At 39.3% G+C, this 22,017-nt stretch overlaps 2 protein-coding genes and 1 long non-coding RNA gene across 4 annotated transcripts; 2 read left to right on the top strand and 1 right to left on the bottom strand.

The window, feature by feature from the left end:
• Positions 1–726: 726 nt before the first annotated feature.
• Positions 727–10,702, top strand: LOC309698631 (CTP synthase 1). 2 transcript variants are annotated; one of them, XM_082521206.1, is made up of 18 exons: positions 727–903; positions 3,456–3,638; positions 3,717–3,887; positions 3,979–4,079; positions 5,359–5,475; positions 5,758–5,841; positions 6,757–6,837; positions 6,921–7,072; positions 7,172–7,304; positions 7,629–7,717; positions 7,821–7,915; positions 8,028–8,090; positions 8,967–9,010; positions 9,100–9,196; positions 9,276–9,331; positions 9,519–9,615; positions 9,714–9,858; positions 9,937–10,702. In XM_082521206.1, the coding sequence occupies exons 2-18, from the start codon at positions 3,470–3,472 to the stop codon at positions 10,019–10,021; spliced, it is 1,779 nt and encodes a 592-aa protein (XP_082377332.1). In that variant the 5' UTR covers positions 727–903; positions 3,456–3,469; the 3' UTR covers positions 10,022–10,702. The 2 variants fall into 2 exon arrangements, with proteins under 2 accessions (XP_082377332.1, XP_082377333.1); XM_082521207.1 differs by lacking the exon at positions 727–903 and adding an exon at positions 2,908–3,371.
• A 28-nt stretch (positions 10,703–10,730) lies between these two features.
• Positions 10,731–12,852, bottom strand: LOC309698634. The gene is made up of 6 exons (XR_014274139.1): positions 12,789–12,852; positions 12,101–12,151; positions 11,795–11,853; positions 11,576–11,619; positions 11,253–11,321; positions 10,731–11,086 (listed from the first exon to the last, which is right to left on the bottom strand). It is a non-coding gene; the product is annotated as an uncharacterized lncRNA (long non-coding RNA).
• Positions 12,853–12,915: 63 nt separating this feature from the next.
• On the top strand, positions 12,916–16,759 carry rab42a (RAB42, member RAS oncogene family a). The gene is made up of 2 exons (XM_082521208.1): positions 12,916–13,769; positions 15,608–16,759. Exons 1-2 carry the CDS (start codon positions 13,411–13,413, stop codon positions 16,044–16,046), a joined length of 798 nt encoding a protein of 265 aa, XP_082377334.1. The 5' UTR covers positions 12,916–13,410; the 3' UTR covers positions 16,047–16,759.
• Positions 16,760–22,017: the final 5,258 nt, after the last annotated feature.

Here is a 22,017-nt window from a genome sequence, read left to right as displayed (position 1 = left end):
TGTCAGGACACCATAGCTTATTCTATTATTGAACAATGATTGTGCTGTACTTATTCTGGTGTAGTGTGCACTTAAAAGAATGAATGCGGTGTGAACAAATTTGTTTTCACATAAATTGTGCAAGACATTGAGATTCTCAGCTACTTAAAATATGCACAATGCAAGGGGACTCCAAGCAAGATGATATAAGGCAGATAGATGCCTGGTGTGTGTGAGGGGGGTGGGGGTGCCATCTTTTCCCTCTCCGCCCATTAACCATGAAACATGAGCTCCCCCTGCTGATCTAAAAATACAAACGGTGTTGCCTTCAAGGGCCAATGATATAAAACAACAACAAAGAACAAAAAGGTCATTGTAAATCTGAGGAATTGGACTTAATAAACATAAATACATTTTTTTAATCGCACAAAAAAAACGACAAAAAAGTGGTTCTATAGACAATGTGATTAACAATTATTCTGTCTGGCCTCTCAGAAATAAAGTCCCCATTTTATTAATTAATTTGCATCAGGTAGGTTTTCTGTTTATTTTTCTTTTTTATTTAAGTATCAGCATTTTTCTATGATAATAGGTGTTTGTCTTTTGTCAGCTAGTCAGATTCCTCTGTGCTGAACTGCATACAGGGATGCATACAGGCTTTTATTTGGTCAACCTCGTGGAAACCAAAAACTCCCCCGAAGGCCGCAGTAGTTTCCGAGGCGTACCTGAAGGTAACATATCGTTGTCGTAAGTGTGTTGAATGACGTAGAACAGCCCTCAGTCGTGCTTCATACACGTGTGGGGCTAGTTTGTGGATAGATAGGATTTTAGGGAATCACAGTACCAAAATTCGAAATTTCCTGCTAACTGTTTGCGTCGCTGACGATCCTTTTACAGAGGAGTCTTTGGTTGCGGAATATTTCGGTGAGTTGAAATCTGATAGAGATACAGAGGTTGTGGTTGGCTAGGTAGAAAATTATGTCAAGGTAAACGAATACGTCTCGCTTCCGGTAAGAATAAAACAAAATAAAATTCTACTCGGAATTTCTTCTTAATATTATTGTAGAAATGATTGGTTATATTACGACTCACATTCTCGTAACAAGAAACATAGGGCTTAGTTTAGACTTGGATGGCAACGTTTAGAAATTTGAGAATATAAATTGTTATGTGCGCGTTTTTAAATACCCAACTTCGCTTTTATTTTGAAAGCCTTGTTGGGTATCGTAACAATTTGGCAGGCTTGATAGAAATGGAACATTAGCCACCCTTTGTAGTTAAAGAAACTAACGAAATTGGTACCTTGTTTAGCAAATCTTAAGCATCTCCTTTGTCTATTTTAGATACTAACGACCGCCTTGGTCTGCTGTAGCTGAAAATAACTCCCGTAACGATGTTGACCATTAGCTAAAAGCTAGTTGTACCGGCTGGTTTTCTTCAATTTGCAACTGTGCCGCGCGGTCTGCTCGTGCTCCCTAAGAGCCATGCTTCATGTATAAAAAAAACCCGAAGTTTTTCAGGGTTGTAATACGACACAGTATGTTTTTAGACATACTTTGAAACACATTTAGTTGTCGACCTTCGAGCCTATGTAACGTTACTTTTATTTTTACTTAAGTTCTATTTACCTGAAAACAACAAAAGTGTGTTAGTGTGGGGTCCATTTTTTTGTACAAGGAGGAGGACATACGTGGTCTGGTCTGTTAACTTTACTGAGTTTTTCTTTGCTGAATACTGATTTGTTCATATTTAGCTTTCCTGTTAAACATTTGCACATCATACGTATATTGCAATGTAACGCAGCTCAATAGGCAGTATGACAATGTATGATAATGGCCGCAAAACTTTCTAACTCGAGGTTCACCAAATTCCAAAGCTTTTAACTACTTCATTCTTTAGCAAGTTGGCCTTTCCTTCACAATCAAGTTGAGTTTGGTATGAAAATGAAGAAAATGTTTTAAAATAGTTCTTATTTTTAGCAATGTATCTTGTTTTGACCAGCCACATGTCCCACATGGTTAAAGTTTACCTAAAAAGACAAAACCTTTTTTTTCCACTAAATTATTAGAACACAGACACACAACTGGTCTTATATATCAAAAACATTAAAATGGTACCATTAGATTATTCACTGTCATATATCCCACTGTATTAAGACTCAAGTTGAGGAAGAAAACAAAAAGGATTTTGCCATTAACTTGCAATATGGAAGTGACATCAGTTATTTTCATCCATTTTGCTCTGCATGTGGTATGTAATGTAACAAGTGCTTCAGCGACTCCCAGTGGAGTCATTTGTTTACAATGGGGTTACAATTATAATACACCAGCTACTAGCATCCCAGACTTTGCTGCCTGGTTGCACTTTATGTGTGATTGATGATTTTGCTATACCAATAATTTTTCAATACAACATTGTTATATAGCATAAAAATTTGTACAATATGATACAACACAGCCCTAGGAGGAAGGTAGCAATTTGCTTCACTTTATTTGATATGCTAAAGTTATTCTACAAAGAAGCCACACAGACGCACGCACACAAGTGAAGACACTCAGTGATTTTTTTGTTTTTGGTCATAGACTGAACAAAGGAGAATTTGGCTTGGTCACATGATAACTGTTTAAGGGAAACAAGATTGTAGTCACTCATGCTCAAAAGTAATGGCTAACCGCAACTAGAGGTTGAAGCCAATATATGCTAATACGCTACATCAGAATCAGAATACTTTATTGATCCCTGGGGGAAATTATTTTTTGTTACAGTGCTCCATTTTAAACCAACATTTAAGACAAGACAGACAATACGCTAACTAAGAATAGTACAATATATACATATATATACATACATACATACATAAGTCACTTATAAATAAATAGTTGGAAAAGAAACATGTGTAGTTGTAGCAGCAAATAGTGTGTTAAGTGGATGCGTTGTACAGGGAGATGGCCACAGGCAGGAATGATTTCCTGTGTCGTTCAGTGGTGCTTTTCGGTAATCTCAGTCTCTCACTGAACGAGCTCCTGTGACTGACCAACATGTCATGGAGTGGGTGGGAGGTGTTATCCAACATTGTCTTTATCTTGGACAGCATCCGCCTCTCTGACACCACCTTGAGGGAGTCCAGCTCCATCCCATACATTGTTATAATCGTATCTTATCTTTGTTTTTGTCTGGCAATTCTGGTATTTCATCTTATCGCATGATATGATAATAGCCTATCTAGGAACCTTTACTTTGATAAGGTCTTAAGAGGAACAATGGTCAGTGAATGCATCAATAAGACCAAAGTGCCTGGAGAAAAGTGAACAGCAACTACAACTGAACAAATATGTTATCACAAACAAAGAGTTATTAATTCACATTTAATGTGGGCCAATAAGTTACTGCAGGTAAGCTTCTGAAAATGACTATTTTAAATGTCTGACTAGTTATTAGTGGTTTCTGTTGCTTTCTAATCACTCATTTACCTCCAGGTATCAGAGCAACAATGATGAAGTACATCCTAGTAACTGGAGGAGTCATCTCAGGTATCGGCAAAGGCATCATTGCAAGCAGTGTGGGCACGATCCTCAAGTCATGTGGCCTGCATGTGACTGCAATTAAGATTGACCCTTACATCAACATAGATGCAGGCACTTTTTCGCCCTATGAGCACGGTATGTCAGCAGAGATATTCAGTATAAATGAACACGTGCAGGCTTGTCATCTAATTGTTTACCCCTCACTCTGTCCAGGTGAAGTATTTGTGCTGGATGATGGGGGCGAGGTTGATTTGGATCTGGGGAATTATGAACGCTTCCTCGACATCCGGCTGACAAGAGACAACAACCTAACCACGGGCAAGATCTACCAGTCAGTCATCAACAAGGAGAGGAGGGGAGACTACTTGGGCAAGACTGTGCAGGGTATGCAACGGTCAGGTCATTTAGAGAAGGATGGTAATGTCAAAGATGAGTCATTAACCGAACACGCATTTTATGCTTTGCTCTTTTCCAGTGGTGCCACACATCACAGATGCAATCCAGGAATGGGTTATGAAACAGGCACAAGTGCCAGTTGATGATGACGATATAGAGCCTCAAGTGTGTGTAATTGAGGTAGGCTGGCTGCTCGAATGAAGTATGATTATATGAAAAAAGCATTTTTTTTCTATGCTGATTTGATTTCTTAATCCTAAAAACAGGTTTCTTTTCAATAACATGTATTATTACATTTGCATAATTACACGTTAGAATGGCGTGGTGGGTAATGCTAGCTAGCCAGGTAGGATAACCCGTGAAATACAGTGGCTTGCAAAAGTATTCGGCCCCCTTGAACTTTCCCACATTTTGTCACATTACAGCCATAAACATGAATCAATTTTATTGGAATTCCACGTGAAAGACCAATACAAAGTGGTGTTGGTCTTTCACGTTTGCACGTGAAAGCTAAACCAGTTCCACACCACTGAAGCTGCAGCATTTTTACAAACCAATTCTGGTTCATCCGTTTCATTCAACGATCCGCTTTCACTCTTCTCATTCTGCGTGCGTATGTAAACAAAGGCACTGCGCATGCGCATTTTACCCATATTCTATCGCGATATTTCATTTTCCTATCATTGCCCAAAATTACACCGGTATTACCGTGAACGGTATGATATAGCTCAGCCCTACTTCTGAGTATAAAACCACCACAACAACATCCAGTGTATTTTAGGGTTAACAGCTGGGAAGACCTCGTCTGCTACAGAACGTCCAAGAAGAGAAAATAGTAGCCGTGACGCATCAATCAGACTTTATGTTGCTTGGTGTTTGTTTACATAACTGTTTGGCTATACAGAGGGATGGATTGTGGGAATACAACTTGCTCAGGTGGTTGGGGGGGGTTTCAAATAGTTACGCAATCTCCCTCTGTATATCTCTGAGCTTCTGTGCTGGAATGTAATTAAAATGGCAGTAAAAACTGGCATGATAATACATTCGTGTCTTCAGCCCAGCTACGACAGCTCCAGCCAAATGTGCCAGGTTTCAAAAATCGAGAGGTGCACGACATATGCGTCAGGGATCACACTGTGAGCATAAAAAAAACCACCCTTACTATTCAGTATTGAAAGCCAATTATAGTCCACACCATCGGTCTGCAGGAGGGAAAACTCATGAGTGTGGTAGGATAACCTGCTCTGTTATAGTGTCTCACTTGGTACATTTTCAGGAGTGTGGTATGCCATAAAGCGTAATATCAATAGGCTGTTAAGGGCTGAATAACTGTCATTGATCACCAGAGATTCCCTGTATTTTGATTAAATGTCATTAGGGTCTAGCTCTATTATTTTGTGTAACCCCCCCCCCCCTCCCCCCGCCTTGATGGTCACTGCCAGTGTTTGTGTGTTTGTAGCTGGGAGGGACTGTCGGAGACATAGAGAGCATGCCATTCATCGAGGCCTTCAGGCAGTTCCAGTTTAAAGTGAAGAGGGAGAATTTCTGTAACATTCATGTCAGTTTGATACCACAGGTAAGACAGCCATACTTTTATATCTCACCTTACATTTAACGAACATGTGAAACTGCTGCATACCTGAATGTGGCTTTAATGCAAATATGCACTCTTATTCAGCCCTGTTCAAAAAAGGTGAGTATTTAGTAAGAAAAATACTGAAAGTTGTGCCCAGATTTTTGTTCTGCTTTAATGAGGTGTTGCTTAGATACTTCTAAGAAATGAAACTAGCTTTTAGAGGGTGATTGTTGTAGACTGTCTCATTATGTACCGGTTTGTTGTTTGCATGGTTGTGTCCAGCCCAGTGCAACAGGAGAGCAAAAGACCAAACCGACACAGAACAGTGTGAGAGAGCTGAGAGGCCTAGGCTTGTCTCCTGATCTGGTGAGTGAGTTGCTATTACATAAACATGTTTGATGCCTCATTTGCATTTAAATTACATTTCTGAATTAAAATGGATTTTTGAGTGGCATATTTTACATGTTGAAACCCAGATGTTTTATGTGCAAAAGATTCTTTGACTCCTAATTCATAATTTCACTATAGGCAACCAGGGATTGGAGTGCCATGAAAGTATTTGCCCTCTTTCCTGATTATCTGGGGTTTTTTGTTTTGTTTTTTGCATATTTGACACACTTCAGGTGCCTGAACTTTAAATGCTGCTCCAATCTGCTTCTTCAAATGAAAAATGGATTAACCATTTATTACCGCTGTATGGAAAAATTGTGCAAACTCTTTGTACAGTCACCATCAACCAACCACGGACCCTTAACTGTGATTAGTAATTGGAGTGCTAGCATTCTGATAATATTGCAAGCAGTTTTGTGTTTGTACATGATGTATTTGCACTAAAACATGACCCCGTTAAAGGATAAAGCAAGACTATTAGATCACTGGTATAGTGGGGTGATGCGTTCATGCTGGTACTCTGCATTGATGATATGATGGTTTTAACTTCCTGGGAAGCTTTTCTGAAACAGAATGGACATGATCCTGCTGAAACATTAAATCAAGGAAAAATTAAAGCCTCTTTGCCTACAAGTCACAGTACAAAAAAGAGAAATTTAGTCAGAATGGAGATGGAGGCCATTGCCAGCTTGCACATAATCAGGACTGTAAGATTAAGAAAGGTGCTCACACAGATTTCTATAAATTTAAAAAGAGAAGTCATGCAAGAGGACACATATTTTCTTACTTGAACCCAGCCTCATGTGTGCTACATGTGGCGAAGTTCAAATTTGGACAAACTCGGAATTGGATTTTTAAAGGTTTTTCTGATTGTTTGTTTTTCACTGGCAGATCATGTGCCGCTGTACAACTGCGCTGGAGAACTCTGTCAAGGAAAAGATCTCAATGTTCTGCCACGTGGAGCCTCAGCAGGTAGGTGAAGCACCTGTCAGGCTCGATTAAGCCATAAAGCTCTCTCCATAAACATCTAAAATGGATTACCTGTCTTCTTCCAGGTCATCTGTGTGCACGATGTGTCATCTATCTACAGAGTGCCATTACTGCTGGAAGATCAGGGTGTGGTGAGCTACTTGAGCAGGAGACTGAATATGCCAATAGAGACCAGACCAAGGAAGATGCTGACTAAATGGAAGGAGATGTCTGACAGGTGAGTGAGCACCTTTGTGGGTTGAACCTTTCCCATGAGAAGTCATTGTCCTCCAGAGAAGACCGAGAAATAAATGGATGCCCATATTTTTCCTCACAGATCAGACAGACTGCTAGAGCACTGCTCTATCGCACTGGTGGGGAAGTACACAAAGTTCTCAGACTCCTATGCTTCTGTTATAAAGGCTCTCGAACACTCTGCACTCGCCATCAGCCACAAGTTGGAGGTTAAGGTATGTACACAGAATCATAGTCTTTAGTCTCAAATGATCTAGACATGGTTCAAAGTGAAGCCAGCTCCTCCTAGATTTAGTCCTTCCTCATTGTATTCCATGGCTATGACAGTCTTTGCAGTACCCTGAAGTTTAAAGGTATTACGGCTCTAGAGTAGGGGAAAGTGTTGATAGTTATGATTAGTGATTAAATAGTTGATTTTAGTTTGGGGTTTTTGTTTGGTTGTTTGTTTGTTTGTTTTTGGGAGGGGGGGGGTTGTTTTAAACAACTTGACTTGTGCCTTTAGACCAATCATGTAAGCTGTGAACATCTCTTCTTCTCAGTATATAGACTCTGCTAATTTGGAGCCAAGCACTCTGCAGGAGGACCCAGTGAAATACCACGAGGCGTGGCAAAAACTCTGCAGCTCTGAGTGAGTGCCCTGTAGGAGCACAATGTCCTGTCTCACTAGATAATCTAGCCTGAATATTAAAATGGAACTTTTATCAACATGACAATGTTTCCACTGTCCTCAGTGGCATCCTGGTTCCTGGAGGTTTTGGTGTGAGGGGAACTGAAGGAAAGATTCATGCCATCAACTGGGCCAGGAAACAGAAAAAACCCTTCCTCGGTACAAGAGTTTCTGTGGATCACATTACATGTTTTATTATCTTACTCCATATTTAATGTCAGTAAGTAGCAGCATCAGAAACACTACTTGACTGGTGTTCATATTTCTGCAGGTGTGTGTCTTGGAATGCAGCTGGCTGTATGCGAGTTTGCCAGGAACGTGCTCGGCTGGACAGGTAATGTTTTTGATATTATCTTCACAGTAAAGAAGAAGAAACAAAGCAGCATTACCTTTTAATGTGGATGCTGAGTGATGTAGGTAATTAATAAATGATTGAAATTTCATAGATGAAAAGTGTATATTGTTCCATGTATACAATAATTTTGGATGGATAGGTAATGAACATAGGATCTATATCTATGCTAAGTTTCATCATTGAGATTGTTTGTGGGTACGTATAGGTAGATCCAAAGAGGACCATTATAATCTGATTGTGTGTCCTTGTGTGTGGAGGAATAAAAAAGAACCACATTGCCTACTTCGTTTTTCAGTCAAAAGTCCCGATTTTCCTGCAATACCCTCGATCTCAATTGTTAAGGTTCGCCTGGAATTGGGCAAATTTTTTGTGCCAGTTGTGCCTGGAAATGTATTTGGGGGGGGGGAAACAAGTACTTGTTTCTTTAGCAGCTTAACCAGCAAAGGTTCAGATGTCTGTTCCCGCTGTGCATCAGTCCAGTTCTTGTACATTTAGTTTTGTAAAGGCGGTTCCTATAATACTTAAACCTAGCCTTCTGATCTTCAAAAACGTTACTGCTAACTTCAATAAATTAATAAACTCACGCCATAAACACTGGTTCCAGCCAGTGTCCGCCTTCTTGTCAACTTTGCAGCAGCCGTAAAGCTAACATTGAACCTTGAAAATACAGAAGATAGTCTGTCAAAACGTGTTTGTTACAGCATAGTTATTTGAGAGAGGTGTGGGAATGGGAGCTTTCTTCAAAGCATAGTCAGTTTTCAGCTTGAAATGCATCTCCTACTCATAAAAGGTGGGCACTGGTGGCTGACTGTTGATTAAAATAACTAATGGCATATTGTTCCGTTTCATACTTAGATGCCAACTCGACTGAATTTGACCCGGAAACAAAGCATCCTGTGGTAAGTTTTATGCATTGCACAAACAACCTGACTCCTGCATGCACTGTAACTGTATATTAAAATCCATCCTTTCATTTTAATCTTTGCAGGTGATTGATATGCCAGAACACAACCCCGGACAGATGGGTGGCACCATGAGGCTTGGGAAAAGACGGACCATTTTCCAAACCACCAACAGCACACTGCGTAAGAAAAGCTTTTAGTTCAACCTGGACCAGCCGGTGATGAACTGTTGCTCTGTGCTTACAGCTCTTCTGTATTCCAGGAAAGCTCTATGGAGATGCAGAGTATGTGGATGAAAGGCACAGACATCGATTTGAGGTAATGCTGAACTAATATTTCATCATCATTAAGTGTTCAGTGCAGAAACAGGAAATTGGATAGAGAGTTAGTGGGGGACAGACGTATAAGCAAAGGGCCAATCCGGGGTTGAACCCAAAGCGCCGCATTTAATCTTGGTCACCTGCTCAACCTGTGATCCAAATGTATACCTTGTTTTTGTGAACAGGTCAACCCTGAGCTTAAGAGCCACTTTGATGAGAAGGGCTTCCGGTTCGTAGGTCAGGATGTGGAAGGAGAGAGGATGGAGGTCATTGAGCTTGATGGTACAGAAAAGCAAACAGAATTATTTTCAGTTTTAATATATCAACCTTTTCTGTGAAACCTTCAACAGACTGTTTAAAATTGTTTTCTCCACTTCCAGATCACCCATATTTTATTGGTGTGCAGTACCATCCCGAGTTCACTTCACGTCCCATCAAGCCATCACCCCCCTACCTTGGTTTGTTGCTTGCTGCTGCGGGGAAGCTGCAGAGCTACTTACAGAAAGGCTGCCGTCTATCTCCACGGTAAATAGAGTGTATGTCTCAGTTTACTCATTTTCTAAAGGTATGCATACTAATTGAGACTGCTTCTGTGCCACACAGGGACACATACAGCGATCGGAGCGGCAGCAGCACACCAGACTCAGAGATATCAGAACTGAAACTTCCTTCACTCTCCAATGAATGACCCATCTGTGGAAGATATCTTAATTAAGTGTCCTACCATCAGTTGTCTCAAGTGTTGGAAAACTGTACTGTTCAGATAGGGCTGGCATTTCCTAGAGTACAGAAGTGACTACAGGCAGCTGCAGATTAAGTTATGGGACTTTCAGCTCTACGCTCATGAAACAAACACCACTGAAAACCATAGTGTTTAAATAAAATTTAAACTGTTACTATTCATTTTTGCTCTTCCTATAAATGTTACAGAACTATGAATTGGAGTGGTTAACTTCAGTTGTCACTCATTTCTACAACAGCACTTTAGAAACTGGTTTAACATGGGAGTTATGGGTTTCCAGATTATCTTGTAAGTTTACTTTAATGGATCATAGCTGAAGTTTAGCTTAACGTCGTCACATTTATTGCAACAAGTAAGCAATAATTGTGACTTTAGTCTACCTATTTTGCTTTTTGTACAACTCAAAGTCGAGAGGTCTCCAATTAGGTCACCTACTGCAGGCATACAACATGGTGTGTGATTAGCTTTCTACTCCTGCTTCATTGACTTTCACAGGGTTTGTCACCTGTGGCATACTGTTGTAAAGAAACTTACTTTTGTTTCTGATGCCACTCTACCACCACAGTACTGTTGTGGCCTTAATGTAAATAAATGTGCTACAAACGGTTTGTAGCATAGTTCAATGTCTCATTCTTTTGATCATGTTACAGACAAGTTTCCAGAGGTAGTCAAGTCAGTTTTATTACAATCTGCAATTGTCACACACAGGGTTCATTTTCTTAGGTTCAGCCCTTAACCTCTTAGGACCTGGCGTCCACATATGTGGATTTCACATTTTTTGGCTTATTTAGACCATTTAAAAAAAAAAAAAAAAAAAAAAAAAAAAAAAAAACCATGCCATGGAAGAGTTCAGGTCTTAGGAGGTTAAAGAGCCAGGTCAACTCATTCATTTCACAGCTGCAAGAAAGCTCTGATCCAAGTTGGTTTTCTTCAGTAGTGTTTGTGCCTAGCCGGAAAGTTGCAGCAATTCTCTCATGGAAATGTCACGTCACTCCCAACGTAGCACCATACCTGAAAAATAAACACCTCAGGTTAGCCAAATTCAGAAACTTTTTGTAAACATTCTCATTATGCACTGATCTCAGTCCCATATCCGCAAGCTTCATCCAGAAGTCAACAATGTATTAAGGTCATCATAGATCAAAATAACCACTGACCAATTTCAGCATCAACATACCTGTAAATTACAGATGTGAATGTACTTTGTTACAGCTCTGCAACACCAAGAGGTCAAGCGGATAGACGCCTAAAATTTAATAAAAAAAAAAGTGAGATCACAAGTTGCATGTTAGCTTAGTCTATTTTTCTAGCAGATGTCTGTTGGACAGCTGAGTGGCTGCTGATGGCACAGAGTGGCCACAGCAGTCAAAGACCACCCTGTTTTCTTGCATGCACTTGGAGAGCATGGAGCTACAAACAAGCACCGACCCTTAGGATAGCATGCTGGAACAGGGACACAAGTGGCCTTTTAATATTTTTTTTAAAAAAGTGAACTCTTACCTGAATGAGCAGTTTTCATTTACAAATGACAGATCTCCATTCACCTAACAAGAAAATTTGGTTAGTCGTTTTGCCCCAACAAACATTGATTAAAGTCAGTCAATCCCATCAAGTTTTAATAAATGTGGCTCAGGAAGAATAAGTCTCAATCAAGACTAGATCAGTGAGGGCAAGTTTGTCATCACAGCCAGGATTGTCTGAATTATTTTGAAGAGTTACCTGCATGTTGTGTTCTCATTTGATGGTTTTGGTCTTGCACCTTTGGTGTCACCCAGTACCTATTGGAAGACAAGGCAAATCACTTACATTTCTTTGAAAGTTTGCATTTAATCCTGGGATAACTCACTGATCAATGTCCTTCCCCTAAATGTTGCTGTAGCAGTCATTTTCAAAACCGAACAGCGACCGTCGGTGAAAGTCTTCATGTCGGCTTCCTTTTGACCGTTCACTGCTACATGGGAGCATGAACGGCTTCGATAGGAGCCTTTTCACGATGGGACAGCTAGTTTTAATTTAAAGACTCACCTGCATTCTGCATATTGGGAAGCAAGGTTGAACTGCCATTTCAAATAGACCCTAGAGACAAAATAAAGAAGATTAAAGATTAGTTATGTTGAAAACAGTTGCCTGTGCCATCACCTTTTATAACAAACTGCATTTAGTCTAATTTTGATTCTAAAGGTAGTTTAAGTTTGTTACAATGACATCAATGCTATTAACGTCAGAGGCCTTAAAGGCTAATGTTTATTAAAATGAGCTAGCATAAATGGCTTTGATTTTACCACCTAGTCTGATTTCCATGCCACCCTAAGAAAATTTCTCAAGATCCACCCCTGGCCACGTGGTACAAACCCATTAGCGTCCAAGCTAAGCTATCAGCAAGCTAAGCTATAGCTAACCCTTAGCATGGTCACTAAAGCCTAGGTATATCTACTGTCGAGTTCCCAGTTATATGACAAGTCAGCAAGAAGTGTTGATTATAAAAACAAGACTATACTACATACCCCAAAGTATTAACTAGTCAAGCATTATGGCTGTAGATACAAGCTAACGTAAGGTCGTTCACTCACTTAGGCTAAAAGCGCTATATTAATGTTATAACAAAAATAATGAGTTCTGTGTCAAGGTGGACTGGATTTAAAAGCTGCGCATAATTAATGTAAATACCTGGACACATGACCTTAGTAATCGACAACACCAGCATAAAGCTTACCATAGCTCTTTCTTGGGGACTTCAGCTCACATGGAAGACAGCAGGAGGAAGAGAGAAAGCGGCAAGGCCCGCTGTTCTTATATACTCACTCTGATGTCCGGCAGCGGTGCGCTGATTGGCTCGCGTTACTCACGCGGACCGGTTGAATAGTGGGATATGTAGTATCACACTCCTCCTCCTTCTTCTGTTTTTTTAAGCAATGCCTGCTGTATTTATTGAAGTTTACTGAGACTCAGGCAATAGGGTTTTACACTTAACTAGCCACGCATTTTTCACAGAGTACAACGGCACAGAATAAACGGTGTGCAATTAGAGAAATATGCTGTAAATCCAGACCATCGTCGGAAGTGAATATAGGCTACTTCAGAACCACGGACAGCAACACACTGCGTGTTTTAGGTTTTGTGATATCAATAGCGGACGATATATTAAATAAATGGGGGTGGTTAAGGAAACTCTGTGCAAAACATGCCCAAGACGGACCTCATATAGATATATTGTTCTGTTTTTGCTGCTTTTAAACCCCCTATATGATTCTTTTACAACATACACAGGCCAGATGAGGTTGTAGCGGGTTTATTGGAGTGATATTCGACTAGTAGAGCATAGGTAAATCTATCACATGACTGCTGCGGCCGCTCTGTGCTCCGCGTCTCTTCCTGAACAGAAGGCAGTAGCAGCAGCTGGGGCTCCATGTAAACACGCCGCGCGCAGGGCTTTGTTTCACACACACTCACTCCGCAGGTATCTTCCCTCTAGTCATGCCATGGATATTTTGTGGCAATATCAGTTTCGAATCATTCTACTCGGGGATTCCACAGTGGGCAAGTCCTCGCTGTTGAAGCGTTTCACGGATGGAATTTACAGCGATGTGGCGGACCCGACGGTCGGGGTAGATTTTTATGCCCGCTCGCTTGACATCGAACCCGGGGTGAAAATAAAGCTCCAGCTCTGGGATACGGCTGGCCAGGAACGATTCAGGTATAGTGAGGTGAAATGTATCTTATATAGAATCTATCTGAGCTAAATATGTATACAACCATAGTCCTTCAAAGAGATTTTTAAATAAATAATTGCGAGCCCTCGGTTTAATGTCGTGTTTGGCTACTATTCTCAGTCCCTTTAAATTGAATATGGGCCATTTCCCCGTCTCGTTAGCATGTAATGAAATGAGTTTAGACAGCGGAGAAAGGAGGCCAATAGAAGATATTACGATGTCCTGACCTGTATAACAACAGGACACGGCGACTTACATCATGCTTTCATGGATGATGGGCAGCCTCCTCATATTTAGGCCCCAGTTTGATTCCCTCATATACAATTTCCAGGCCTTCGCGGGGATGACAAGTCCCGATCCAAATCTATTTGTTGTTGTTTTCATTCATCTATCCTGTTGCTTGCTCTGCTTTTCATGCCCACTGTCACGGATCATTTCCTTTAAAGAACTCCTGTGTCTGGAGAAGCTCTTAGATCTGCTTTCCCGTTTGAAGCCTCTGAGGGTGTTTTCCTCCAGGCTTCACTTCACTTGTCTTTCACTTCTGCCTATCTGCCTGTAGAATCTGTGGTTTTTAAAGCATCAAATGCAGAGATCAGAGTCTGTATGTGCATATATTTTTATAAATAGAATAGTATCATGCACCAGATGTTATGACCCAAAGGATCCTTTGTGTTTTTGTATTTTATTTCACTTGATGGCATTGTTTAGTTTCCATTTAATTAGGCACATTAATGTATGAAACGTTAAAAAAAAAAAGCATTCGCATTGCAAGTTTTGACTTCATAAAATTACAGAAATTGTTTTAAGAAGCCAAGAGAGACAGACCTTCCATAGCAATATGACTTGAATATATTTATTAGACCTGTACATTTCACAGACTTTGATCACAAAAAAGTCCCAAATGTTGGGTGAGGTCCAACTTTATTATCAAATTATGTATTATGCCATTCAGTGATATATTACCATCATAAATGAGGTCCTGACACAATTCACTTAAGTACACAATTTACACAATTTATTAAGTATGCTTCAGTTTTAACATATTTAACTCCCCTCATATTGAGCACACTGTCTCAATAAGTAGTTTCATCTGAATGGCAAGGCCAGCTAAAGCACAGATGTAACTCCATGAGTCTTACTAATGTAAAACACCAGTAACACAGCTTTGAAAGGAAATTCTTGTGTCATTTAAGTGGTTAGCTTGCAAATAGACAGTTGAAAGACTTAAAAGAGAGCATGCAACCACATTCCTTGACTGACTTGGAAAACAGTGTGAAAATTGATTTGGGATTGTGTCAAATGGGACTTGATCTTATCTTAGTTTCCGCTGTCTTGACATTTGAGCTTCACTTTAAGTTTGTTTTCTATAAACTGATTAATGGGAACTATGACTACTCTTCTATTGTAACTGAGCACTCAAAGCGCTTTTTTATACATGTCCCATTCACCTACACACACTCACACACCAAAAAACGCATCAGGCAAGTTGGGTACAGTATCTTGCTCAACAATACTTTGACATGGAGACTGGAAGACCTGCTCTACCTCCTGAGCTACAGCCACCCCTTTTCTTCAAAGACTTGATTTGACTCAGGGTTTGACTTGACTTGCTTTGGCAGAGAGGACTTGGACTTACCTCAAGTGATATGAATTTTCCACCACAAAAATTAAACTCATATTGTGATGTTACAAACAGCAGTATAAGGGTAGTGAACTGGTAGGAACCATCCAAGTTCATAGAGCTGTCCAAGACATTTAGAAGTTATAAGTCTAGAGATGTTTGTCTTTGGTTTCTAACACCAGTAATGTGTCTTTCCACCAGGTCTATCACAACATCATATTACCGCAACTCTGTAGGTGGCCTGCTTGTCTTTGATCTCACCAATCGTAAAACCTTCGACCATGTGAGGGAATGGCACAAGGAGGTGAGTGAGCACATCCTGCCTCACCACATGGTCTACATCCTCATCGGCCATAAAAGTGATCTCAACAAGGACCGGAAGGTGAGCAGGGATGAGGCAGAGCAGCTGGCCGCTGAGCTGGGCATTCGCTATGTGGAGACATCAGCCAAGTGCAACAGCAATGTGGACCGGGCCTTTGAGCTGCTGACCAGGGACATCTACGAGCTGATGAAGATGGGGGAGATCGTCACCCGTGATGGGTGGGATGGCGTGAAGAGCGGCCTGACTGCCAAGGTTCTCTACTCTGCAGAGGATGAAGAGTTGGCCCCTCCATCAGCTGAAAAAAGCTGCCACTGCTGACTGAGAAGTCTTTGTGTTCCAACACTATCCTATCACACCAAGAGCTCACTTTGTCTCACAGCCGATCATCAAAACCAAATCACTGAGGCTTAGCACCCTGTGATATCACCATCCATCACTTCCTCACCTTGTGTTTTGTGACCTTTCTGTGTTGATTTTTCAGACCACTGGGATTATTTTCAATCAGGATGCGAGAGTAAATACCAATGTGTACCTGTTGGGAAAGTATTGTATTGTTAATTTGATATGATGTAGCATGAGTCGAGCTGTTTTGAGCCTCATCTTGCTCAAGAAAAAAAAAGAAAGCATGCCAATGTGATCAGGTGTTGTTGCTTAAAGTGTAGCCAGTACTCCTTTTCATAGCAATGGAGCTAAAGGACTACTGAGCATACGAAAGTACAAATGGACTATTATGGTCTGGCATCATCCACATTTCATATGGTACTATTATGGGTTTCTACTTGTCAAAAGTTTGTGCAATGCTTTGCCTGCAGTCTTAAGTGGCTGTAACATTGTAAATAATAGTTAAATCTATAAAGATGAGAGCTAAAGGTGACTGAAAGCTATTTAATTCATAGTGTGAACAGTGCACTCTGCAATAAGTGTCACCATATTAAATCAATGTGCTCCTCCTGCTACTGTAAGCTGTGTGTGCACTTATGCCAAATTGACCTTTGACCATTCTGTGAATAGATTAATAATGTGGGTTTTTTTTTTGTAAAAAAGTAGAGATTATTTGTAGTAAAAGTGTATACATAAACATAGATTATTGTAATTAGACTAAGTGTAACATACAACATTCACAATAGCAGTAAGTGGCAATGTGAGAAAAGGAAGTTTAAGGTCTAAATATGCCCCATTGATATAGACATAGATGATATGCACAGCAAAACCTAATGAGCTTTGATATGTTTATTGCAGGCCTCTAAACTGGCTTTAATTCAGCTTATCCGGGCCATCAGCCCAACAAATGTCATGTCATGAAACCATGACAAAGGATTTAGCTGCATTTTCTGCCTTTTTTGCTTTCATTTTCTTTTTGCTGTACAAATGAACCTGATAAAATTCTTTGTAGGGCCTTAAAAGTGCTTAGAGAATTAGAGAAAAGCTCCAGCTTAGCTTAGCATAAAGAATTGAGAGTAGTAACATGTTTAAGCAAATTAATTTTATGTTTACATTCATGGTTGCCAAAGTGCGGCCTGTGGGACAGTGGTGGCCCTTGGTAATGTTCTGTAGCTGGATCAAAACAGAATCAAACAAAGGGAGCATTTGTTGTCTGTTTTTGTTCTGGACAGCTTTATAAAACACAGTTACAGTTGTCAAAAAATGTAACAGACAAAATTGCAATTAACAACTTATAACCCCTCCCTCTGAACACCAACTAAAAGGGTTTGTGTGTATTTTTCCTGTACCTGTATCACTTGCCTACTGGTTCCCTAAACTGGCACTTTCTTGTTTAAACCATGTCTGAAAAGCCACTAAAACCTGTAGTTACCAAGTTTATCTATTACTCTTCAACAGCTGGAGGCACTCAACCAGTTAAGTTGTTAATACGCAACTGTTTTCCAAAGTCACTAATGTAAGTGTTCTGTTGTTATTGTGTTTTTTATGATGTTTTTAGACCTGTTATATAAGTGTGACAAAGGAATTTCCCATTATTAATTTTCTCACGCTGATTTTACGCACATAAATATAATTCTAAAACAACAGTTTGGAGCTGCAATATACCTACACCCAAAGTCACTAAAATCCCTTGTTAGCTAACAAATGTGATAAAATCTTTGTTGTGACTTTAGTTTTTCTTTGCTGGCTGGAGACACTCAAAAACTCTCTCCAGAATCCCTGCTGAATTATTAATAAGAAAAATGATTTAGACTTTTTTAAACCACAGATTCAACAAGGAAGATAAGCTGTGCATTTTAGAGGCGCTAGTATCGCTAGCTATTGTGATAGCTGTCACTCCTGCTTCCAGTCTTCATGCTGAGTTAGCCTAGTTTGCCTCTTTGGCCCCCACATATCAGTATCTTTTCAGCAAAATCCTAAAGAATATTAAATGTTTTTTTGTTTTTTTTAAGGGCTACAGTAGTAGGCTATTGTATTTTAGACCTGTTATATAAGTATAACAGAAGAAATCCCTTTTATCAGTGTTCAAAAGCAGAATTTTTACCAACCTATATATAGTTAAGAAGTGCAAGTTAATCTTTCTCACATTGTTTGTTAACTAACTAATGTACTGTAGATTTTATTCAGCTGTAATGGAGAATGATTGGGTGTCTGCACACATGACTTCCAAAACCTGCAGTGAATACCTTTAACAAAGAGGATCATGAATTCCTTTAAGGCTCTAGAGGCTAATAATTTGCTGCTTGCAAGCCTGGATCTTGTTGCGTACAGTTTGCTTTCCCTGGGGCTTCTACAACACACACTACACTGTAAACAGTAAGAAAATATGCATTCTAATGTTTTTACTTAGCATTCATGTGACCAGTCTGACACTTTTTTTTCATTTGTCTGAACCAGTTAATAAAATGTACATCATGTGGTTGCAGCTTAGTATTTGACAAGGAATGTATTCTAACTCATTTCTGCAATCCCTTTTCATTTTTCATTTATTGTTTTGCACTAATTCAAACTGCATTTTTTCCCCTGGTGAAAGTCTGTGTTTGTTTGACAATCAAATGTTATCATTTTGAGTTCTTGGTATAGGTGAGGAATACAGTGTTGGGGTGGCAAGCCTTGAAAACGTGCTGAATGAAAACTAACAAGTCTGTACAACTACCTTTCTCACTTTTGCCTCTAAGGGTTACATTGTATTGTATGATACTGTGTGTTAGCACTGTGCTGTGAGCGTTACTGACGACTACAGACTCATGTAGTCGGGAGGAAAACACTGGAAAGACAGGAAGAAGTATTATTTTGAAAGATTGAATCTATGGGATAAAAAGACCAATTGAAAACTTATATATACATCAATCAACAACAGCACAAAAAATATGATTCATTTCCATCTTATTTGTAATCTTACAAGCTATACCAATACATCTGCAGTGACTGTAAGTAGTAATATTACTACAATGAAGGTGAATGACTAACTTTCAGTCCAACTCTAGCTTCTCTCTGTGTTCTTTGAAAACAATTTGTGGAAATATTCTTATTTGCTTTCTTTCCAATCTCTCTTTCCCAGTGAGATGACAAGACTGATGCGACATTATCTTCTAGTGTTCTGGAGTCAGGAGGCAGTTAGCATAGCTTAGGATAAGGACTGCCTCCATCTGACTTATTTCAACAAATGAACTGCAAAAACACCAAGCAGCGAACACTTCTGAGCAAACAGACTTCATAGTTTGAACACATTAAGCTGAATCGTGTAGCAGACATGCACTTAGTTTACAAAATCTTAATTTTTGTCTTTGACTTTTTCCAAACCCCGAAAAATGATTTAAATATTGGACTTTTGGTGCCAACCTAACGTGTTCCAGGGGATACACATGTAGACAAATAATCTTTAATTATTCTATCTTCAAATAGATATATTTCATTCTGCCAGTTTTGTTGAACGTATGATTTAAATGTAGCTTTGCTGTAAAAAATATACTTCCTATCGTTCCTTAAGCATCACTAGTTTATTGGTTTAGTATCACTTTTTACTATATTACACTTGGATTCAGCTTCAGCATTATTTGTATGATATAATAAACCGAAATCCAAAGCTATTCTAGCATCTTTTTTAATGTAAAAAGGAAAACGGTAGCTCTATTCAGTTTATCAAAACCTGTGTTACTAGTTTGTCTTGCTTTACAAACTGTGCATACCCTTGGCTGTGCTGTTTAACTCCTGTTTACTTTCCACAAATTATTTTTATGTTTTAAACATATCACCAAAATTCTGTTTAATTTTTCTATATAGGAACATAAATAGTAAAAGATCATTATTCAATTCTGGCCCAATAATTTAGCTTCATAAAGTTCACCAATATGTAAATGTTTCAGTTTGTATATGTAAGTGGAGTTATCGTTCTGGAACTATTTTTTGGTCAATCAAGCCAAAACCTAACATTTTTATATTTTAGTTTGTGAGCAGCTTTTTGGAATACAATATAAAGAGTACCTTTTTGAGCTAACAGCATGGCAGTTCAATCTCTTTACTGACCACAGAGAATGTGTATATCTGTGCTTTAGATTTTAACACCTGTAGAAAGAAAAGGTAAAAAGAAAATAACCTTTTTTTCTCCAGTATACACTTTTTCTTCTAACTGACTTAACCACTGCTGCTTTCTCTCTCTCGTCCCTCAAACTGGGCTTTAGAATCTGTAACCAACTATTTCCGTGGAACATAATAAACAAACATCCATTGCCAAGAGGAGCCAGAGGTGATTAACAGCATGATATGCTCCAAATATTCTATTTAACCAATCAGAAATGTCCTGCTCTAAAAGCCCGACCCCCTTGTAGCCCACTGAAACTTTGAAAAGTACTACCAAAGCTTTTTACATGCCTCTGTGTATGGACTTTTTGGTCGGTCAAATAATTCTTCCCTTTTCCTTACTTTGACAGCATAGCGAGTCCATCCAAAGGTCATAGTCACTGTTGTTCCTGTTGTGGAAAAGCAGCTATTGATACCAATTATCTCTCATCAGTCTTAGAAAGAAAACAAATAAGAACATTTAAAAAAAGAAAGAAAAAAGAAACAAATCACCCATGTAATTAATAGTGTCATATCCAGTGAACTGATCAAAATAATCACAGGTAGGGTTTCTCTACCATGTAACATCAACAGTACAGCTTCTGATCCCCCGATGGTCATGTTCCACAGTATTACTGAATAAATGTTATTTATTTTTATGTTATGTATAAGGGATATTGGTTATTAAATGAATAAATAGATGTACGTTGAATATTGTTTGGACTGGATGGTCTTCTTAACAAAGATTTGGCGCCCTCTTCTGACAGATTTAAGAAACATAATCGTTGCCTGGATTTGATTGATTTATGATAGTTAGGTAAAAATTTGGACAAATGTTGTTGGTGAGGCCGATCCAAACCAAGAATTAGGACCTGTATTACACTAGGTTAGCTTTAGAATATTACTGATTTTCTTCAGCTATGAGAACATCATAAAAGATCATTGCAATACTTAAATGTATATGATCGTATATGCTACTATTCAGATAACTTAGTAAATGTCCTCAAGTTGCGCCTGGGAATCTGAGCAACAGAGAACACGAACACCGCACACACACACACCACAGTATTATGATCTTTCTATTGATGTGTAATTCACTTTTAATTCAGCGTAAACAGTATATAATAAAATTAAATATAACAAAGTTTTATTTTTCAATTAAATTCGGTAATCTATGTAAGGCTCAGGGAGAGGTCGAAAAACTATCAAGATTCTGTAATCGCTCTTAAAGAATCTCACAGAATCTCACGATTACGATTGTATCCATGTAATCGACTTTCCCACATTGCCTGAATGCAACATTAATTCGAGTGCATGTAGCATCCAATGGCAGCATTCAATGTCAATTGCCCCGCCCTCTTTACCCATCATGCTTTTCGGTGTCCAAAACTAAATAGCCAAATACGGTCAAGTTTTTATTCCCGTTGACTATATAAATATATAAATGAAAGATAAAGGGTTGATTTGCCGTATTTAGTTATACAAAATACTGTGAAACTTTTATGTGCCGACTTGAGGTTTATACATCATGAACCCTGAGTGAAGAACAGGTTACCTCTGGTCAGGTTGCAGGATGTCCGGCGTACATGGTAAAAAGGGCTTCTGCCATGCTTGGCACAGGAGAGGTGGGGTCTCCGCTTCTCTTGCGGAATCGCCATCAAGAGATTTCGGAAGCATAATTTTTACTTCTTGGGCTGCCGATGATCACATATCTTGGCGCCCTAATTTCTATTGTCAACAAAAAGACCAGCCATGTCGGAATACACGTAACTCCTGCGTTGCAGAAATA

Source organism: Aulonocara stuartgranti, assembly GCF_965226115.1.
Source record: "Aulonocara stuartgranti genome assembly, chromosome: 22".
In the NCBI taxonomy this organism is placed as follows: Eukaryota; Metazoa; Chordata; class Actinopteri; order Cichliformes; family Cichlidae; genus Aulonocara; species Aulonocara stuartgranti.
This window is presented reverse-complemented; position numbering and strand designations above follow the sequence as displayed.

Excerpts from the sequence above, each read along its gene's own strand:
- rab42a (XM_082521208.1), top strand. The coding sequence starts at position 13,411 with ATGACTGCTGCGGCCGCTCTGTGCTCCGCGTCTCTTCCTGAACAGAAG. Across the intron at positions 13,770-15,607 it reads GCTGGCCAGGAACGATTCAG|GTCTATCACAACATCATATT; the intron begins GTATAGTGAGGT and ends TCTTTCCACCAG.
- LOC309698631 (XM_082521206.1), top strand. The coding sequence starts at position 3,470 with ATGATGAAGTACATCCTAGTAACTGGAGGAGTCATCTCAGGTATCGGC. Across the intron at positions 9,616-9,713 it reads GGAGGTCATTGAGCTTGATG|ATCACCCATATTTTATTGGT; the intron begins GTACAGAAAAGC and ends CTCCACTTCCAG. Across the intron at positions 9,859-9,936 it reads GGCTGCCGTCTATCTCCACG|GGACACATACAGCGATCGGA; the intron begins GTAAATAGAGTG and ends TGTGCCACACAG.